This window comes from Pygoscelis adeliae, unplaced genomic scaffold, assembly GCF_000699105.1.
Source record: "Pygoscelis adeliae isolate BGI_AS28 unplaced genomic scaffold, ASM69910v1 Scaffold96, whole genome shotgun sequence".
In the NCBI taxonomy this organism is placed as follows: Eukaryota; Metazoa; Chordata; class Aves; order Sphenisciformes; family Spheniscidae; genus Pygoscelis; species Pygoscelis adeliae.
In genome coordinates this window covers 137789-155873 of record NW_008824935.1, presented here as the reverse complement: position 1 = coordinate 155873, position 18085 = coordinate 137789, and the positions used below count along the sequence as shown (strand labels likewise).

The 18085-nt window shown below is 35.8% G+C and overlaps 1 protein-coding gene across 1 annotated transcript in view; it reads right to left on the bottom strand.

The window, feature by feature from the left end:
- The window catches only part of MTA3 (metastasis associated 1 family, member 3), a 179162-nt gene that overhangs the window by 73207 nt on the left and 87870 nt on the right, over nucleotides 1-18085 (bottom strand). The window contains exons 8-9 of the mRNA XM_009325345.1: nucleotides 9846-9948; nucleotides 263-362 (exon numbers count right to left, since the gene is read on the bottom strand). Of these exons, the coding sequence (XP_009323620.1) occupies nucleotides 263-362; nucleotides 9846-9948 (203 nt within the window). The remainder of the gene's footprint in view (nucleotides 1-262; nucleotides 363-9845; nucleotides 9949-18085) is intronic.

The following is an 18085-nucleotide window of genomic DNA, read 5'->3' as shown; positions in this document are numbered from 1 at the left end:
CCTACACAATGTGTACTATGCACTCTGCTGTGCAAATTATCACATACGAAGATATTATATTTAAATAGATTTCAGCTGAAGTCAAGTGATTTACAGTATGATTACAAGGGCAGCACCAATAAGCGTACAGAACCAATAAGCACCTTGAACGCAGGTATCTAAAGGAAATCAGATATCCGGAGGGCAGGGACTCTGGAGTAATAGATACTGTTGAATTCACAGATATAAAAAAAAGTTGTAGGGTTTTTAAGAAGCCACCTACCAGTGTGATGTCTCGGGAAGCAGCAGCTGCACTCATGTGTAAACTAGGTTGCCTGACAGAACTACTGCAGTCCAATGCTCGAGCAAACGTGCCGACCGCACTACAACAGAGAAACAGTAGACAGTAAATGCACAGAAAGATGTAACCTCTTTTTTATTATCAGACTATGTCATAGCTATAGAAGTGTCCTTTTAAAAATAAAAGTCACATATTCTTGCTCTTAAGATTTCAGATCTTTGCTAACAAAGGACAATTTGATAAATACAAGTCAACAATTCTGACCTCCCAAAAGTAACAACCTACATGTAAGAACAACAGCACAGAAACAAAAGATACTCATAGAATTCTAATGTACCAAGTTTTTAATGTACCAATTTTTTATTAATGATGAAGTCAAAGATCTTACTCAGTTTGGGTTTTACAACCGTGACTATTATTTTTAAAATCATAAAGCCACAACACTGTTTATCAAATTACCATACAATTAAAAAAGGGGGTTCACCATGTTCCCGTGAGGATATTAGTAACATTTTATTCACTTCAGTAATGCACGTCTACTACTTCCATTAGCGAGGCAAAGAAAGCATATTAGCTTAGTCTAAGGTACCTCCAAAATCACATTTTTGTCACAGGTTTTAAGTAATAATGAAATAGATGGATCTCTCAGCCTACTTAATAAAAGCATTCTAGCATTATTGAAATGGACACGTTTTTCTCCAAACCTTTACCTTTTTTTTTTTTCCACTTTTGTTGACGAATTGTACGTGGCATTTATTATACGTACCAGAGAAACAAAAGATAGTAAAGATGGAGAATTAGGGTGATAGCGACTGTTCTAAACTGCGAACTTTTCTTGGAAGCACATCTATGTATCATGCACAGTGAAGGGAAAGATGCGCAAGAGAATTTGACTGGGCTCAGCGTATCACACAGATACAGCGACATGTGAGAAAGATTATTCATTAATAGAATTTGCTCCAGTACCCTGAGTTGCCTAATGACTCCTGAGGCGCATTGTGTCACTATGATATTAGAAAAAAAAAATTATGACATGATAGAAGTCCTTCTAAATTCAAAGACCCAACTACTCAAGCTAACATTTTTTAATACAGCCTAAGCCTCTGGACTAAGGACTGGAGCCTCATCACCAATTACACTCCACACAAGTTATAAGTGCAGAATTATACCAATGAGGAATGTCACTGACAGATCAACACACTGAAAGTGTCACATTACTGTGTACTATAAACCTGATATTCAACAATAAAATAATGTGCATCAAGAGTTTAACTCACTCAGGTGTGTTATTGATTGTGGAGAAACTGGTAATAACACCCGTTATTGCAATTTTATCTTTAATCTCAAAACATTTAATACTGAATCCATGTTTCAGTACTTGCTGCCAAAAACTTCTCAGACACAGTTAAGATTCAACAGCAGTGATTCCCACACTCCAGATATTAACTGCTTGAATTTCTGAAGGCTGTGGAATAAATAAGTTATATTCAAACGTTGCTCCACAACCTTTGCTCCCTCTTTGCAGAGATGGCAAATATGTGACAAGAACACACACACACACATTCTCTTTTCTTTTTTAAAAAGTTTGGCAGTACATAAAACAGTATTTGCCCGCAAGTGAGTCCCAAGAATAAGGCTCTATTGTGAACACATTTCCTGATAGTCAGTCAACCCCTTTAAACATGTTGGCATTGATAAGGGTTGTACCTAAATAGTCTTTCCTGTGATCTTTCTGTCCCTACTGTTCAAACCAGTAAAGCAGCATGTGGCATGACTGTATTTCCCTTCTGCTGCTACCTACTAGCTTCTTATCTTCCTTTTGCATAATTAACACTATTTTCTTTTGACCATATTTCTAAAATAAAATCAGTGTGCTATGAAAATTACAAAGAGCATGTCCTTGCAAGTCACTCTCTGGCACATCAAACTTTTTAGGCTGACTTCAGAGCCCAAACATATGTGAATTATGTTGCCCAGTATGTAAAGTAAAAATTAAGACACAATATAAAGCTAGGTTTATTTCAAATAAGTGATAAAGAGGTAAGAATTGATGCACCAGCTGAGATCGCTTCCAGTGCTGTACCAAGTAGGTGAGGATCGCAACCGTCAGAGGAATGCTGCGTGGGAGCATGGAGCACCTGACTGCAAACCAAGTAAGACCCACCATAAAACGCAGGCAGTGTGCCATCTTGAGGGGGAGGACAGGGGTGTGGGTGTCTGTGGCTGCATGTTGAAATCAACGTAACTTCCAGTTCACCGTTCCGTGGAAACTTCTGAACAACAGTGATTTTTTCAGACAATCCAAGTAAGTGTAGGAATTCTAGTTAAATAGTAACCAGTCTCAAAACTTAACAGTGATATACAGTGCTCTGTATAATCTAGCCATGCAATCCAAATCCAAAATTAATTTTAGAAATCCTTAAAAATACCTTAATTTTTATGTTTTTCCATTTAAAATACAGATATGAGGAACATACTGATACAAAGGTCAAACATTTCCTTTGTCATTTTTCCTTGCATGATTTTTTTCTAATAATACCACCAAAAAATTATTTTAAAAATATTAAAAGAAAAAAAAACAACAACTAACTAATGCCCATTGCCAGAAGACACACTATTGTCTTCACCTACCTGCTACCAAAATAAAACTCGGTATTAAGCCAACGCAGGCTGAACAGTCAGATCCCAATTACTTTTTTCTTTTAAACAGACTCTTTAATATAAATGTTCCATTAATTTGGCAGAATCCAAATAATAACTGTGAATATTTAACTGAAACCATATTTAATTCAATAATAACAATAATAAACTCACGTAACAAAAAAAAAAGTGCTCAGCAAGCTACTTACAAATTCGTTATTCAGCGAGTAATTAAAGTACTGAGACTTCAAACAGAAACCAACACTCCCCACACCTCCCAAAGTAAGCTAAAGCCAAAAGGCATACAGACACTGAATTACACAGGTGGCAGAGAGATGGACAAGAACGATAAACAATTGGTGGTATCAGCAGAGAGATCACTTTGCACAGGCTGTATCAGCAAGCAGGTATAACAGCTTTAAGGGCTAGACCAAATGATCCAGTGTTACCTTAATTAGGTTTTCCTTGTTTTAATTATCTTAAAGACCAGAACCAAGAACGTTCTCTCAAGGACTTATAACAGAGATTGCAGCTGACAACCGTACAAACATAAAACAAATCAAGATAATGCGGTGTCAGGATCTAAGACTATGGAATAAACCCACAAATTCAGCAAAACTCAACAATATGTATGTCCAAAAAAATGTGACAGTGAACTCTCTAGGGATGCAGTAGCTCATTTTCTTGTGCCTGTATGCCCTACATTCAGGCAAAACTTCAGACTAGGTATTGAACACAGAAAATAACATTGCTCCAAATTTCTTGTAACTCAAGTCTAAGTCATTAAAGGAAGTAATTGTTCAGATTTTTGCATAAGATTAGTATTAGTGGCAGCCAATGAAATTATGAAGCAGCAAACGCAGGAGACTGTCATAACACATTTCTAAAGATTGAATTGCTCATCAGTAACCAGTTCTGAAAAGGGATGTTATTTACCGAAGAAAATCTGGAACCACTGCGATAATACATCAGGATAAAAATAGTCAGTAGTCTCCCAGGTAGCAACAGCAGTCCGGCATCAAATCAGATCCAGAAAGTTCTGGATCCAGGCCAGTGACTCTCCATTTTCTTCTACCTTGTAGTCTCAAAAATCCAGCTGAGACAGAGATCCTTTTTAATCTGCGGATGTTTATTTTAAAATTGTTCATTTTTATACATTGTTTCTCTGTTTCAGTGATACGAGCTGAGTAGTGGGTATACTCTGGACAAATCTGTTTGAAGTGAACCACCTCTGTGCATACATGAATCTGCAAATTCACAATTTTCCTCACATATTTGCAAACTAATGAGACCTACACCTCACCTCAGAGTTAACATTTTTGAGGAAAATAATTAAGTGGATCTTTGGTGGTTTCCTATGTATTAGGAAGCTTTTTGTTTTCCTTATTATTACATCAATGTTCCTGTTCACTATGAGTTGGAAACGGTCCTAAAAGACGACCTCTTAGACTGCTATCAATAACAGCATTTTACAAACAGCCAATTAATGTCTGATTGCTCCTTAAGAGAGTCTCATGACACTTAAAATCTTGGAAAGAAGAAAAAAAATACTTCTTCAGTGGAGATATATGTCACCAGCACAATATTAATTAAAGTTGAAAAATACCCCTGAGATTTTTACTACTGGGTAATGCAAAATCTGTCATGAAGAACATATTCACAGCAAAATGATGCTGTTCCAGAAGACACATTTTCCTTGCATTTCTAAGTAACTGTCTGTACAGTGCTATGCTTCGTTATTATCACTTCAGATATTTAGAGTGCAAAGGGAGATGACATAATAAACATGAAAAGTCACCTGCCACTATTCTTTCTCTGAAAGACTCAAAGTTAGAGTAGGGGGTGGCATTATGTATAATGTCCCCTACGCACCACAACTAACCTTCAGTTTCATTACTAAATGAATAGAAATGGAACATATGTGAAATCTTTATTATTCAACAGAAATAGAATCTGATACATACAAGTAATTTAGTTCACAGGATATGATTTAAGCGATCATCTGTACTCCATCCTGCTATTTCACAGTCACAGAAGAGCAGCTTTACAGCCCCCAAAAAGCAGGTCCATGAAAACGCTGCTGGAGGAATTTTTTCTTTATAATGCAATAGATCAAAATTCATTAAAAAAGATGCAAAAAGAAATTCAGCTCCAAGTCTGAATTAGTTGTTTTCAAATGATTTCAATTTCAAGAAAAATACAGTAACACAAAATGCACAGAGGAATAAACATGTGCCAAGGCGCCAAGGAACAAACATGCCAAGCATGACAGACAGGCAGAAACACAGTATTTTTGATACTTCTAGTAAACTTGATGTGAACATATTTTTCCCTTTTATTGCCAAACCATCTGCCTACCATTAGATGCTGTAATTCACCTTGCTAGTAAACATCTGATTTTGCGAGTGCAGCTTATGCATCAAGATTTTTCACCATCTTTACCACGTAATTTTATGTTACAATTCTGCCATTAAATTTCATTACCTCTTTAATGAACTCCAATTCCTCTTACTTCTCACCACCTAAAGAGAATCCAGAAGCACACTAATATTGAAGCTTTCAAACCAGTGACTTTTATGCATTTATTTTCATTGATGAGCTTTAGGAGTCTTGTCTACTGCCACTGACCACACTGAATTATTTTACAAGAACAGAGTATTACTATTTGAGCACACTTTTAAATGTTTTTACTTATTGTTCTCAGTTGATGAGTGTATTCTTTTCCTTAATATGATGAAAGATACTTTGCTAGTTGAAGCTGCATTCTGGTCCCTTCCTCACTGTAAGATAAATTCGTGTAACAAATAAACCTCCATATACCATGAGCACTTATATAACTAAACCAATGGTAACCAACAGAAAATTAGTATAATAACTGTCTTAGAGAAAATGGAAAAGTGGAAACAACACAGGAAGGATCAAGCTCTAATTAAAATGACTAAACATGTAATTTTCCATTCTTCTGTGATTTTAAATCAAAAAATAACCAGGCATTCAAATGAAGAGAAATATGTTATGTTAGCCAGAGGTATGCAATGCCATTTTAATTTCAAAGTAGTCAAAGTACAAAATTTTAAGGTAGAGATGCAATGCTTTAAGGCTATTTTAATTAGCCTTCAAAACTCTGTTTTAGTTGGAAATAAGCTGGGACTACAAATGTCTGGAAAATAGCTTGATTTAGAGATATATTCCTTCCAGGAGACTATATTGATCATCTACTTAGTTCTTTTATTCTGCTTCATCTAAGTTGTTAACTGTTTCACTGCATCATAAAGTACATAAACGGAACTAGAATGTACCAAAAACATATCATGTAATGAATTATAGACCAAATTAGCAGATGGAAAGAAAATGAAAAAATATGGGTCAGGTCTACAGCTCTCAGCATCTGTCCAGACTGGAGCCCACAACTCTTACCACATCTGAGTCAGGTCAGGACCATTTTCAACTCCTTGACAAATTAAAAAAAAGACAGGACTATTATGTTATACACACAGCAGGAAAGTTTCTATTTCCTAATACTATGCCACTTGGAACAGTTAGAAAGAGAACATGAGATCTCACAAGGAAAGGAAGTGTTCCTTGTATATTAGGAACGATAGACACTGATGACTAGAGAAAACAGGGTGCATCTATATCAGTGTTCCAGTTAAAATTAGGAATGGCGTTTCAAAGCAACCGTCCCCAGGCATCTTTATTCACTGCACTTTAACCAATGTCTGTAGCGTACAAACTGGATTTCTGTTAAGTTAAACAGTAGTTACACATACTCATAGATATTTAGTTCACAGGACCAAATCAGAGTTAGCCTAAAAATAAAACTGCTCAAAATGTGCATAGTATGGATGCTAGGTCCTCAGCACCATTCAATTCTACAAATCCACTTGTACAGTATTGTACTATTTGCCAACGTGGACAGATCTAAACTGCTGTTGCAGCTTCTCAGAGTCCTGTTCTTTGAAGCTAGCAGACACAGAAGAACTGTTGCCAATATATATGACAGAACAAAAACTGGTTGATGTTCCTGTACCCTACTTGGATGGAGTAGAAAAATAGTGTTGAAATTCTCACTGCCAGAGTATAAATGACAGTGTGTTACCCAAAAAACAACTCAAAACCAGAGTACGTTAGTCTGATGCCTCAAGCTTCTCCTAACAGATGCTTTTGCTAGTTCAAGCAAGAGGCCCTTGCCCAAATTATGCTTCAATAGTAGCAATAAGGTATTTTCAAGATTTGTAAATCCACGGTCAAGCAAGACTACTTAGGTAGCTCAAGGTTAAGCATCTTTCCGCTCAAGTACTCTTACGCTTTTTTTCAAAATCTCCATAGATTTTTCTGGCACTGCTACTTCCGATTTCCAGACAGGATAGGCATATTCTTCTACCTTTATATCCAGCAGATTATTGCATACTAGGGCCTAGTGACAGGCCCAGACTGACCAAGCATATAAACCTAGAAAAAAGCCCTCTCGTTCCTGAGCCAGTAAACAAACCTTGTAAGACTGGGAAAGCCACATGCCCAAGAATATAAATGTTCTTACAAATGGCCAATGCAAATAGAACACCTTCTAAAGAACCAACAAAGTGTGCTCGTGTGATTGAAAAAGCTGAAGTCTATAAGGACAAAAGCAACTCTTCCTTCAACCAGAGCAGACTGAAAAAACTGAGAAGAAATACTCAATGCCTTTGATGCAGCATGTAAAAAGGATCATGTGAAAATGCTTTTCAAATTTCAAATACAGATAGCATACACACACTTAACCAAAATCACATACACGAATGCATTTAGGAAAAAGCTCTTATTGTCAGAATTTCAAGTCTGCCAAACTAAACAGAACTTCCAGGAACCTGAGAAATACCATTCTCATTGGAAACCCAGCAGGCACAGCCAATGCCCAGTGAACTGCAGTTAGGCCACAGCAGAGCTATCTTCTGAGTCTGTAAGCACCGTTTACCAGATCGTGATACCAACTCCACTGTTACTCAAGCAGCTTTTAATGGTCTAGTATAATGAAAACCTTTACATTCAAGCACACAACATACTGAATTTAAAGCTGCCACAATCATCACAGGAGAACTGTTTCTCCAGAAATTGGTGAAAATCTGTGTCAGAAGCACTTAATGCAACAGAAATGTGATCTTGCAGCCTGTGAATACAAGTATATAGGAGCTTGGAAATAGTTTTTGTCAGTTCAAAAGCAGCTTACAAAGATGAATGGAGTTTTGTGGAAGAACATCAAATAAAGTGGTACCTGAGTACTATCCGATTACAGATGGTCATTAGTGATTGCCTACCACAAGATCTGGGATAGCTTGTTACAATTAGTCAGCTATGACCAAGACCCATTCCTGCCATAACAGAAACATTTTTACAGAAATTTATCAACTTCTAAACAAATGCAATCTTGGTCAGGGCACAGCACTGCACAGGATGTCTTAAATAAGGGGACAAAGAGAGAAGAATGTTTTTCTCCAAAAATTTCATTTATTCTCTGTCACTTCCCAGTAGACTGCTTACTGGTACGCTCCTCTGGGAACATTTTCAGCTTCACAGTATACTACTTCAGCTCCCCAGAGCGGCTGCAAAATGGGGAGTGGAGGGATGTGAAGGCAATGAATGAATGCCTCAAAAAAGCATGTAATCTTCACACAGATGGTATTTTTAAGGCACCCCTTAACGGTCTGCCCACACACATCCAGGTATTATATTGCTGGTGACAGAAGTAGTTCTGTTTTCTGGGTTCTTTTCTATGGAGCATCTACCAGGCACTGTGATCTTCTGAATAGATGCATGTTCACACCTATACCCCTCTGGCTTGCTTGGAAATTCAACAGGGGCAGGCAATTTTTGCCACTGTATAGAAAGGATACAGCACTACAAAGTAGGGGAGAAAGAAGAAACCCAGGTGGATCAGCATCTGAACTGTAAAACAATAAATCTGCAACCCATTTCACCATACACAAGCTGGAAAATATAAAGCAACGTCTCTATTTCCTTCCTGAAATGCTTTGTTCAAAAGGGAGAAAGAACAAAGAACAGAAATTGGAAACAATGTAAAAGGATTATTTGCCTAAGAAGACTTGAGACTATACTCTGCAACTAGGTTACAGAAAATACAGGAGATGGAGTGATTCAGGATAAAATCCCTACATTAGCTGTGATTAACAGTTCTCTGCCATCATTAGAACAGTAGCTTTGTACTATATTTGTAAGTATCAATTACAGGACAGGCTAAACATGCTGTATCTTATGAGTGTAGAGTTGTCCTTCAGTAAGAAGTCTACAGAGTTTTGAATTTTCTTTTTTTTAAAGTAATTATTTTTAGAGGTATTTATGAATTCCAAGGGCTTTGATGTTCCTGTCATAAATCTGCATAATCATATGTTAATTTATAAAATTGAACTGACCAGATTTTTTTCACTAATGAAATGCATCACTTCAAACCTTTTATTTCAACATTCATCCAAAATAATTGCACTGCATATTATTCAGCTTATATGCAAATTGGGCAAGTTCTGCATCCATTTCATTTGTTAATATTTTCTTTATTTCTACTCTTAACTTTATATTACACTACGAAATTCCAAGTACTATAGTGCAAGACTGAAATATTAGCACTGAAATCCTGTTTCATTTACTCTGAGGGGAAAACAGACTGATGTCTACATTTAAAGTATCAAATTCTACTATAACCTGAAATACAGGCAGCGCAGCATTATTCCAAAACTCACTCTTTTTCTCTCTTCTGTACTGGTAGCTTCAATAAATGTGCAGAAGATTATGGTCTGATTTTCTCTTTTTGCTAACTGTGGGAAAGAGAAGGGCTCACAAAATGGCAAACAAGTTGGGTAACACGATATAGGGGAATAAATAGTCAGTAGGAAAAGGAAAAGGAATTTTTTTTATTAGAGGATTTTAATCTTACCGTGCTACAACTAAAAACTGGTCAATCTGACGGTCAGTAAGGGGGCTATCTGGATCCCATACTTTTACTTCCAGCTTTGCCTGTTCTCTGTCATCTAATTCTCCTGTCAAAAGGTAGATGGGACAAAACACTTATTACTCACAATGTTTTTCTCTGTGTTTTTCTTGTACTATGTTTAAAAGAGACATTTCACATTTTTAAACACGCACACACAGCACTTAACAATCAGCAGTTATCCATTTAAATTCCATAATGCAGCATCAGTAAAATAAACATCTTCCCTTAACATCAGCATTTCAGTTTAAAGGAGGCATTCTTAGGAGGTGCAGTATCAAAGAACTTTAATAAAATGTGATTATAAACTTGAAACCATAACCTAAGTAACCAGTGGTTTCTTTAAATTGCTTCCCAACTATACCAGGGAATACAATTGCTATTCCCAACAACCAGTTGAAGCCATATTAATTTTACACTTAACCAGCTTTAGCAATTAAGTTCTATCCAGTTTGTATTGTCTCCAAAACAAAAATCATTCTAAAAAAAAGCTACTACATTTAATTACTTTTTTCACCTCTTGCTCTCAGCCACTACATTATCTGTATTGTTAACACAAATCATAACATTAAAATTGCTGTGTATGTTGACTAGTTATATCCTTTTATAAAGTAATATATAAAGCTACAGCACAAGAAAGTTACTATATGCTACATCATGATTTCCCAACTCCATTTGTCCGAACAGAGCAATTTGTGTACATGCACGCAGTCAAAAAAATGGTGGTGGTCTAAACAATGGTGGTGGGTCTCCGAAATTTAATTTGCCCTGTATTCATTTTTAAGAGTATGGCATTTGTACCGCTTGGAAGAACAGTGAAGTGTGAAGAAGCTACAATGATTCACGTTCATATGGAAGCCTAAATCTTGGCTTGACTACTACACTAATAACTTCTACTGCAAAATGAGAAACATCACAAAGGCTGATTAGGCAGGCAACACATATTCTACTAGTATGAGAAGATTTACCTATGGGATGTGGCCAACACACTTGGGGCCACAACAGATGACAAGAGCAAATTAGAATCATTGTCTTTCCTTGGTGTTTTAGAATACGAGCATGTTCTTCCTTCAGTGAACACGTGAAGAACTCCAATGTTTAGTCGGATGCCAGTACTTTTATGAGATAGTACAAGAATAAAAACCTGTTCTCAAATACAGCTGTTCCATTTCCTTGGGAAATCTAGGCTGTGTAGGTACCTCTCTGAGCACACAGATCACTTTAGTCTGTGTTATTTCTTATGACTTAATGAAAACAGCCAGTCTAAACATGCATAGTATCAACAAGACATGAAATAACCTGTACACTTAAGAGTCTGGAAGCTGAGTGCAAACCAAGCACTAGCTTTTCTGAAATCTGATCGTATACATCAAGTTTCTCTAGCACATTCATTCTGGAAGGAAATGAAAGTGTAGTATATATTTATCCCTACCAAATACACAAGTTAGAATGCACCATGCTGTCTGGCTAATGTTTCAGGAACACATTTCAGTCACATTCTCAGAAAAATAAAGTAAATTACTTTCTTCTGATACACTGGCAATAAAGAATTGTCTGCCTAATGGAACTTACGCTTCTGTTTAAGCTAATTCACAACCAGTACTGGAGACAAAGTGTTAATTTCTGGCAATCTTGGGTAGGGTTTTAGGTCTATAAACTTATTGAATGGACTACACACTTGTCAATACACTCATTTTTTCCATCTGTGACAGACACATTGCGGTTGATGTTCTACATTCTATAAGTTATCTCTGAGCACTTCATTTCATTCTGTTAATATATAGTTTTTAAGTATCTTTAATGTTAGTTAACTGTTTCAGGACATCATATCCTGGAGATCATAATTGTAGAAGTATGACAAAACCCAATACTCAGGCAGGGTATACTTTTCACAAAGAGAAAACATCATACAAGCACAGCACAAGTATTCAAACAAAACATGTCACTCTCTTGAATCAAGTTTGAAAAAAGATGAAAAATATTTCAATACTTCATGTCTTACTTCAATTAGACATAATTAAACAATTGCTACTACAAAATATTCTGTTGATAAAGGTAAATCTGAAATATTGCCAAACAGTAAGGGTAGACAGAGAGGTTTCCAGAAGATATGTGGTCTCTGCCAAACTGCACTTAAAAAAATGCTTCATTCCAAATTTTCCACTTAAATCGCCGGTATTATCACTTAAACAGGAAGAAAAGTAACCTAAACAGATCAAATCATGGAGGCAGTCAAGTGGTGCTGTAGAAATCTTTGAAAAGTTGATTTCAGGAATAAAAATTTTGTTTACTTCCTTCGAATGTTCTGAAAGAATCAGTACAGGAGGATCATGTAAGATAAACAGGTCTTCTTTCCAGAGATCTTCCTTCAAAATAGTAATTATAAAAACCCCTCTGCTTTCCTTGAGCTGTCTGTCCTTAGTTAATCATGCCTGTACCTTATTCTATAGGATTTTTAATGTGGCTACCCCTTTAAAACTACAACACAATTTCTCTGTTAACACCTCTACATTTATCTTTTATTTGAATTGGACACAGAACTGTAAGACATTCAAACTGAACAGGTATCAAAGTTGCCATAGCATTCACTCCTTATACTGCAAACTCCAGGACACAAATGGGATGGGGGAGTTGAACTTTTAACATTTTCAGTGTTGCATCTGAGAAGGTTCTCAGGTTCTGTTTTACAAGTGTTACCTTCCCTCACCACTACCGACATACCAATTACGGCTTCTGAGAAGTGCTAGGCTATTTATTTTGAATGGCTGGTATGACATACCCATGTATGCAATTTATTTTGAGCACTGCTTATAATTTTATTATAGCCAATCTAATCCTGAAAATTAATTTTACTGGAAAACATTAGTAGAAGGCCAGAAATATGCCTGGTTTTCTCCTCATCAAGCATTCAGTGCCTTACTTCTCATGGTTCTCTTCTAATAAAAAGCAAAATGTTATTTTTTTCTTTAAAAAAAAATTTAAAAAAAATTAAGTTCTGCATTTCAGTTAGTCATTTTAAACAAAGGAAAGTATGGCATGCCTCCCCAGAAAACAACTGTTTTGTAAAATTTTTCTTACAAAAGTAAACCAAATGCAACTTTTAACTGAATGCAATTAAGATGAACTACAAGAAATTAAAGATTTACTTAGTCAGTTTTTTAGACTTCACTTCCCGCAGATAAATACCCCCAAGGTAATTAGCACATTAGATTCAGCATGATTCTATGTTCTTTTTATAACATACCCAACTAAAAGAAAACAACTTGCAATATGAATTATGAACATTTTCTTAGAGTGCAATCCTTTTAATTTTACAGATATGTAACAATGGTGCAATATTGCACCATTGTTAAGAAACTGAAATATGAAATCTATAAAAGTTGCATTTTTTTAAAAATGGTTTTCAGGGAAACAATGCCAATTCCACTTCTAATGACGAACAGTTGATGACGTACCTGACTGAAAAATAGCCAGGAGGAGAGTTTTTAGAGACGCCACTTGTCAGGTGCAAGGTCTTATTTTTTATTTTGCACCATTTGCACTATTTTTCAAAATACCTTTTTATTTTCCTTTTCAAAAAGTAATTTAGCGGTCACTTCAATCCAAACATACAAACTAAACACCTGCAGTGCTCAGCTTTCTGAGAGGATCCATCTTTCATGATATGCAAAACAGAGGTACCAGCTGCTGGATCCCTAGTCACATGGGACAGAAAATAGGTAGTTGCACTTTTTTGGTCATAGTAAGAAGGCAGACATAGCCATGGACAGCAGCTGGACACCAGACCAATAGTTCATACCGCAGAGTTCCTCTTATTATGGAAATCCATTCAGGGCTTGACACAATCTCTTGAAATCAGCCAGGAGTTTTGACTCGGGCGTTAATTACCCAGACTCACTAGATACCTAAACACATAAACATGACGGCCTTTGTAGATGTTTATATTCTTAAAGCTCGGCACATATCTAAGAAGTAAATTCAGTGCCTTCATCTTTGTGCTTCAGTCTTATACCTGTGAAACACAAATATCTCTTGGCTACATTGCAAGGATGCAGAAGAGAGATACTTGTCAGTTCTTATCCTCCCTTAGTCCAGTTCAGCATGCGACACAATGAAGTTTCTGTTACCGGAATACAGGATCAGATTTCGTAGATACAGCATTTAGCAGATTTTTGCCAGAACTCTGGCAGTATGCTAACTGCAGGTAATCCTAAACGTCTTTTTGAACATAGCTTCATGTGCTATATAAGACTGTAAAAATAGGCAACTAATCACTGAAAATGAGGTTTTAATTCATGAACCACCTTCTCATGCTGCTATTTAGACTGCTTGTCTGTAAACTTTTTCTCTTACAGATGAGAAAAATTGCATCACATTGGATTTTCTCATACTGTCTAGCCATGAACAAAGTTCCAGACATTAAGCCTGTCTGTCTAAAGTAAAACCTGAGCCTTCCCCTTCAATGAAAAGTTTCTTAGTTCCCCTCTAAAACACTCAGCATATTCATTCTGCATAAAATGAATTATACATTCATACAAAGAGGTTAATTATCACAAAACATCACACAGCTTTTGACAAACAACTGACGGGGGGGGTCATGTACAGCTTAACTGAGAAAGCTGGTTACAAAACGTCAAAGTAATTGCCACCGGGAAAGTAAGTTTTACATAAGGTATAGGAGGAAAGACATCTTTCAGATGAATGTACAAACTTTATCTACTGACACTTAATGAGTTCAACTGCATAAATTGAATTCACGGTAAACAGCTAGCTGACTGTTGGTCTTAACTAACAGAAATTACAACCCTTCTCACTATAAAAGCTCTGGAGACATAGAATTCTTATTACTCATTTTTAGGTTTTTTTTTATGATTTGTAATTCTCACCAGTACTGATAATCAAAAATAATCCAGAAAAAAAGTTCCAAAAACTTACACTCAACTCTGCAAAAAATAAAACTGAATTATGTGCAAATAACTTCTCTGATTAAAGTATCATGAGAAAGTTTAGATTATTTTAAAAGTGTAGGCAAAAGGAAAATTATCTGTTTACCTTTCAACTGCAGAACAATTGCCCCCCCTTCGCTTGCCTGACAGATGTATACCCAAGATTTCAATTAGTCATTCAGATAATGAGTTGTATCGTTACACAAATCTTATGGTAAAACTCAATTTATGAACATAATGCATGTATGAAGACCAGAAATGAAAAACACACTATAGAAAGACTACCTGTATAGAGACTACATATGAAAGAGATCACCCGAAGATCAGGTGATTAAGGCCATTATTTGTCTACAGCAACTCAAACTGCTACTGAGCATTTTCTAAGCCAATAAAACACATATAGTCCAATTGCCTCCTATCCTCTAGTAGGCTAGCCTATTAAAAAAAAAAAAAAAAAAAAATCAGTCATTTTTCACCTGAAAAATCCCTTTCGAATTAAACTGCCTCCAACTCCAACGACCTTAGAGCTCTCAGTGCTCAGCCTTGCAGTGCTTATAAATCAACCACTGGTGATCAAAAGACAAGACCTCACAAAGCACTCAAAAGAGCTTTAATTCATCACATTCTAAATTCCTAGAAATAAACAGAAAGAATTACAGTTGGGCTCAGAATAAACTAAACTGTAACCACGCAGTAATGACAAACTTTTCCATAATGCTGCATCAAGAATGGCTGGCTTATGGGAATGTCCAGTGCTGGAAGAAAGGAACAAATAAGGTTGCCTCTTCCCAAAACCCTGCAGAACAATACGCAAAAAGGAAATTCCACAGATCGGAGAACATGGAAGTATAATGTCCTAAAATCACACCATTCCCCACTTTATAGTCTTTACATTAAGTCACATTTATGTAGAATCCCCACCGTTACAGAAATGAAATAATAAGAAGTCCTTCCATTTTAGCTTTTAATGGCAATTCTAAAGGCAATAACCTAAATTAATATATTGCATAAAACTACAAGGTCACCTTCAGTTCAAACGCAAGGACAAGTATTCAACTAACGAAAAGATACCTGAAATTCACCTTTATTTTGGAATTGGCTTCTTGTACTCCTTTGACAGCTGTGAATAAACCTGTACAATGTGACTTGCACCAAGATTCCCTGCCACTCACCCCCATTTTACATGATTTTTTTGGTTGGTAGACACTGTGCAGTGGTCTAGCACCTAGTCCAATCTGAATACAGAAAGATTGCAACAGTTTTTCTGAACTCCTGAAATAACAACACATGAGGTAATACAGTTTTCAGGAAAGCATAGTGAAAATGTTTCTGTGTATAAATAGTAACAGTACTTTACGACATATAAATATTAACAATATCTAAAATACTTGTTTTGGAAAGAGGGATACTGCAATGCACAGACACTGTATTCTTCAAAAAAAAAAACCCCACTAAATTAAAATGAAATCTCTAGTCCCGCAATTTCTTTTTTACATATACTTCATGTTATGAATATGCAAATTCCCTTTGACTATAGTATTCTAAAGATAAATAGGGCTATTCATTTGCATAAATTGAAACAAAACATGATTTAGAGGAGAACTTTTTCTTTAGGATGAAATGTATTTTGACTTACTCAAGTGTAAAAAACATTTCATCTGCATCTGATACTTGTTTTTCATCTTCTACAGAATAAAACAAAATCAGACTTACAGTAAAACAAAGGAAACAAAAATGTGAACTTACAATAAGTCCATTTAGGCAAAGTTACTGAGGTTGAAAAAACCAGCAAAGTCAATTAAACCCTGAGATGTTGCTGCTTGAAAGGCGATTTGAGCACTCACTGCTATACATTATTTGGGATAATAAGCACATACACAACATACAATAAATAAATGTATCCTTCATAAGACTGACTACCCGACAGAACTCATTTAGTATTTGAACAATCTCAGCCAAGGCTCTACAGCTATTATTAATAAAGAAATTTTTCCAACAGCAATCATGCACAGCCTTCCACACCAACAACACAGCACAGACCATGCCTAAGTCTCCTCAAGAAGCTAAAGACAGCAGGAAATCACGGCTCTCTTGTTTTGAAGACTAAAACTCCAACTGACTTCTCTTCAAGTATAAATCAAACTTGAGAAAGGTAGACCTGCTTTTACAATTTGGGGCAGGGACAGGGCCTGAAGCAGAACAATCCAAATAACTCACCTCAGCTGTTGAACAGTTTTTATAAGACGTAATTGCTAAACAGCACAATTTCCAATTCTTCTAATTTATCATTTGACTGTTAACATAGAAGTTGTGAATGATCTGAGAATTGAAGCTCAGAAATTTCCATTTTAAAAAAATGTAAGAATACTAATAAGTATAGTAAGTACATAATGTAAGGAAGAAAAGAACCAACTTAATCCATGTAACTGCTTGGTTGATCAAAATTATACATGCATTTAATACCTCAATGAATAGTACCAAAAGGCAACAAAATTTTTAAAATAACATTACTGAAAAGACTTCATAAAACACTATGGTTTAGAATGCAAAGCTTCCAAATACCTAATTGAGCTTTTGTAGTATACGTGGCTGCAACCCTAAACTACTGATTTCCCTTGCATCTGCAAGGTTAGGCAGAAGTAAATGAAGTCTTTACTGAAAACAGGCACGAAGAGGCCATTTACATGTGCTTTGTTTGTTTAATTTACAGTAAAACTGATAAAAGTCTATAAACATGCATTTAATTGCCCAGCACATAAATCACTAACTCAGCTCCCTAGTAGAGGGATTGGCAAGACTGATATTATAATGCTATTAAAAGTTGAAATGAACAACATTGTAAAGAGTATTTTACTATTTGTGATGATCATGCATCTAACAGTTAATTATGAAAAATTTACTCCACTGAGCTTAACAACAAGAAAAAAAAAATCTGCAAATCGGACAAGTGACTACCATATCTAAATTTGCTAACCCTCAAGAAACAGCTCCTTCTTTTAGAAGGTATTACAGAAAAACTTTTCATGTTAACTCAAAGTCCAACGTGCAACCAACAGAAACTCCATTTGAGAACAAAATATATTTGAATACATATAAACAACAGTTTTACTCTGGTGTATTACCTTTGTTGAGATTCATCTCATCTAATCTTAAACATCCGCTGATCTATTTTAGACATCCATCTTCAGCTGAGATGAATCAAGTCTAGGCAACATTCTTCTACTCTGACCATAAAGGTAA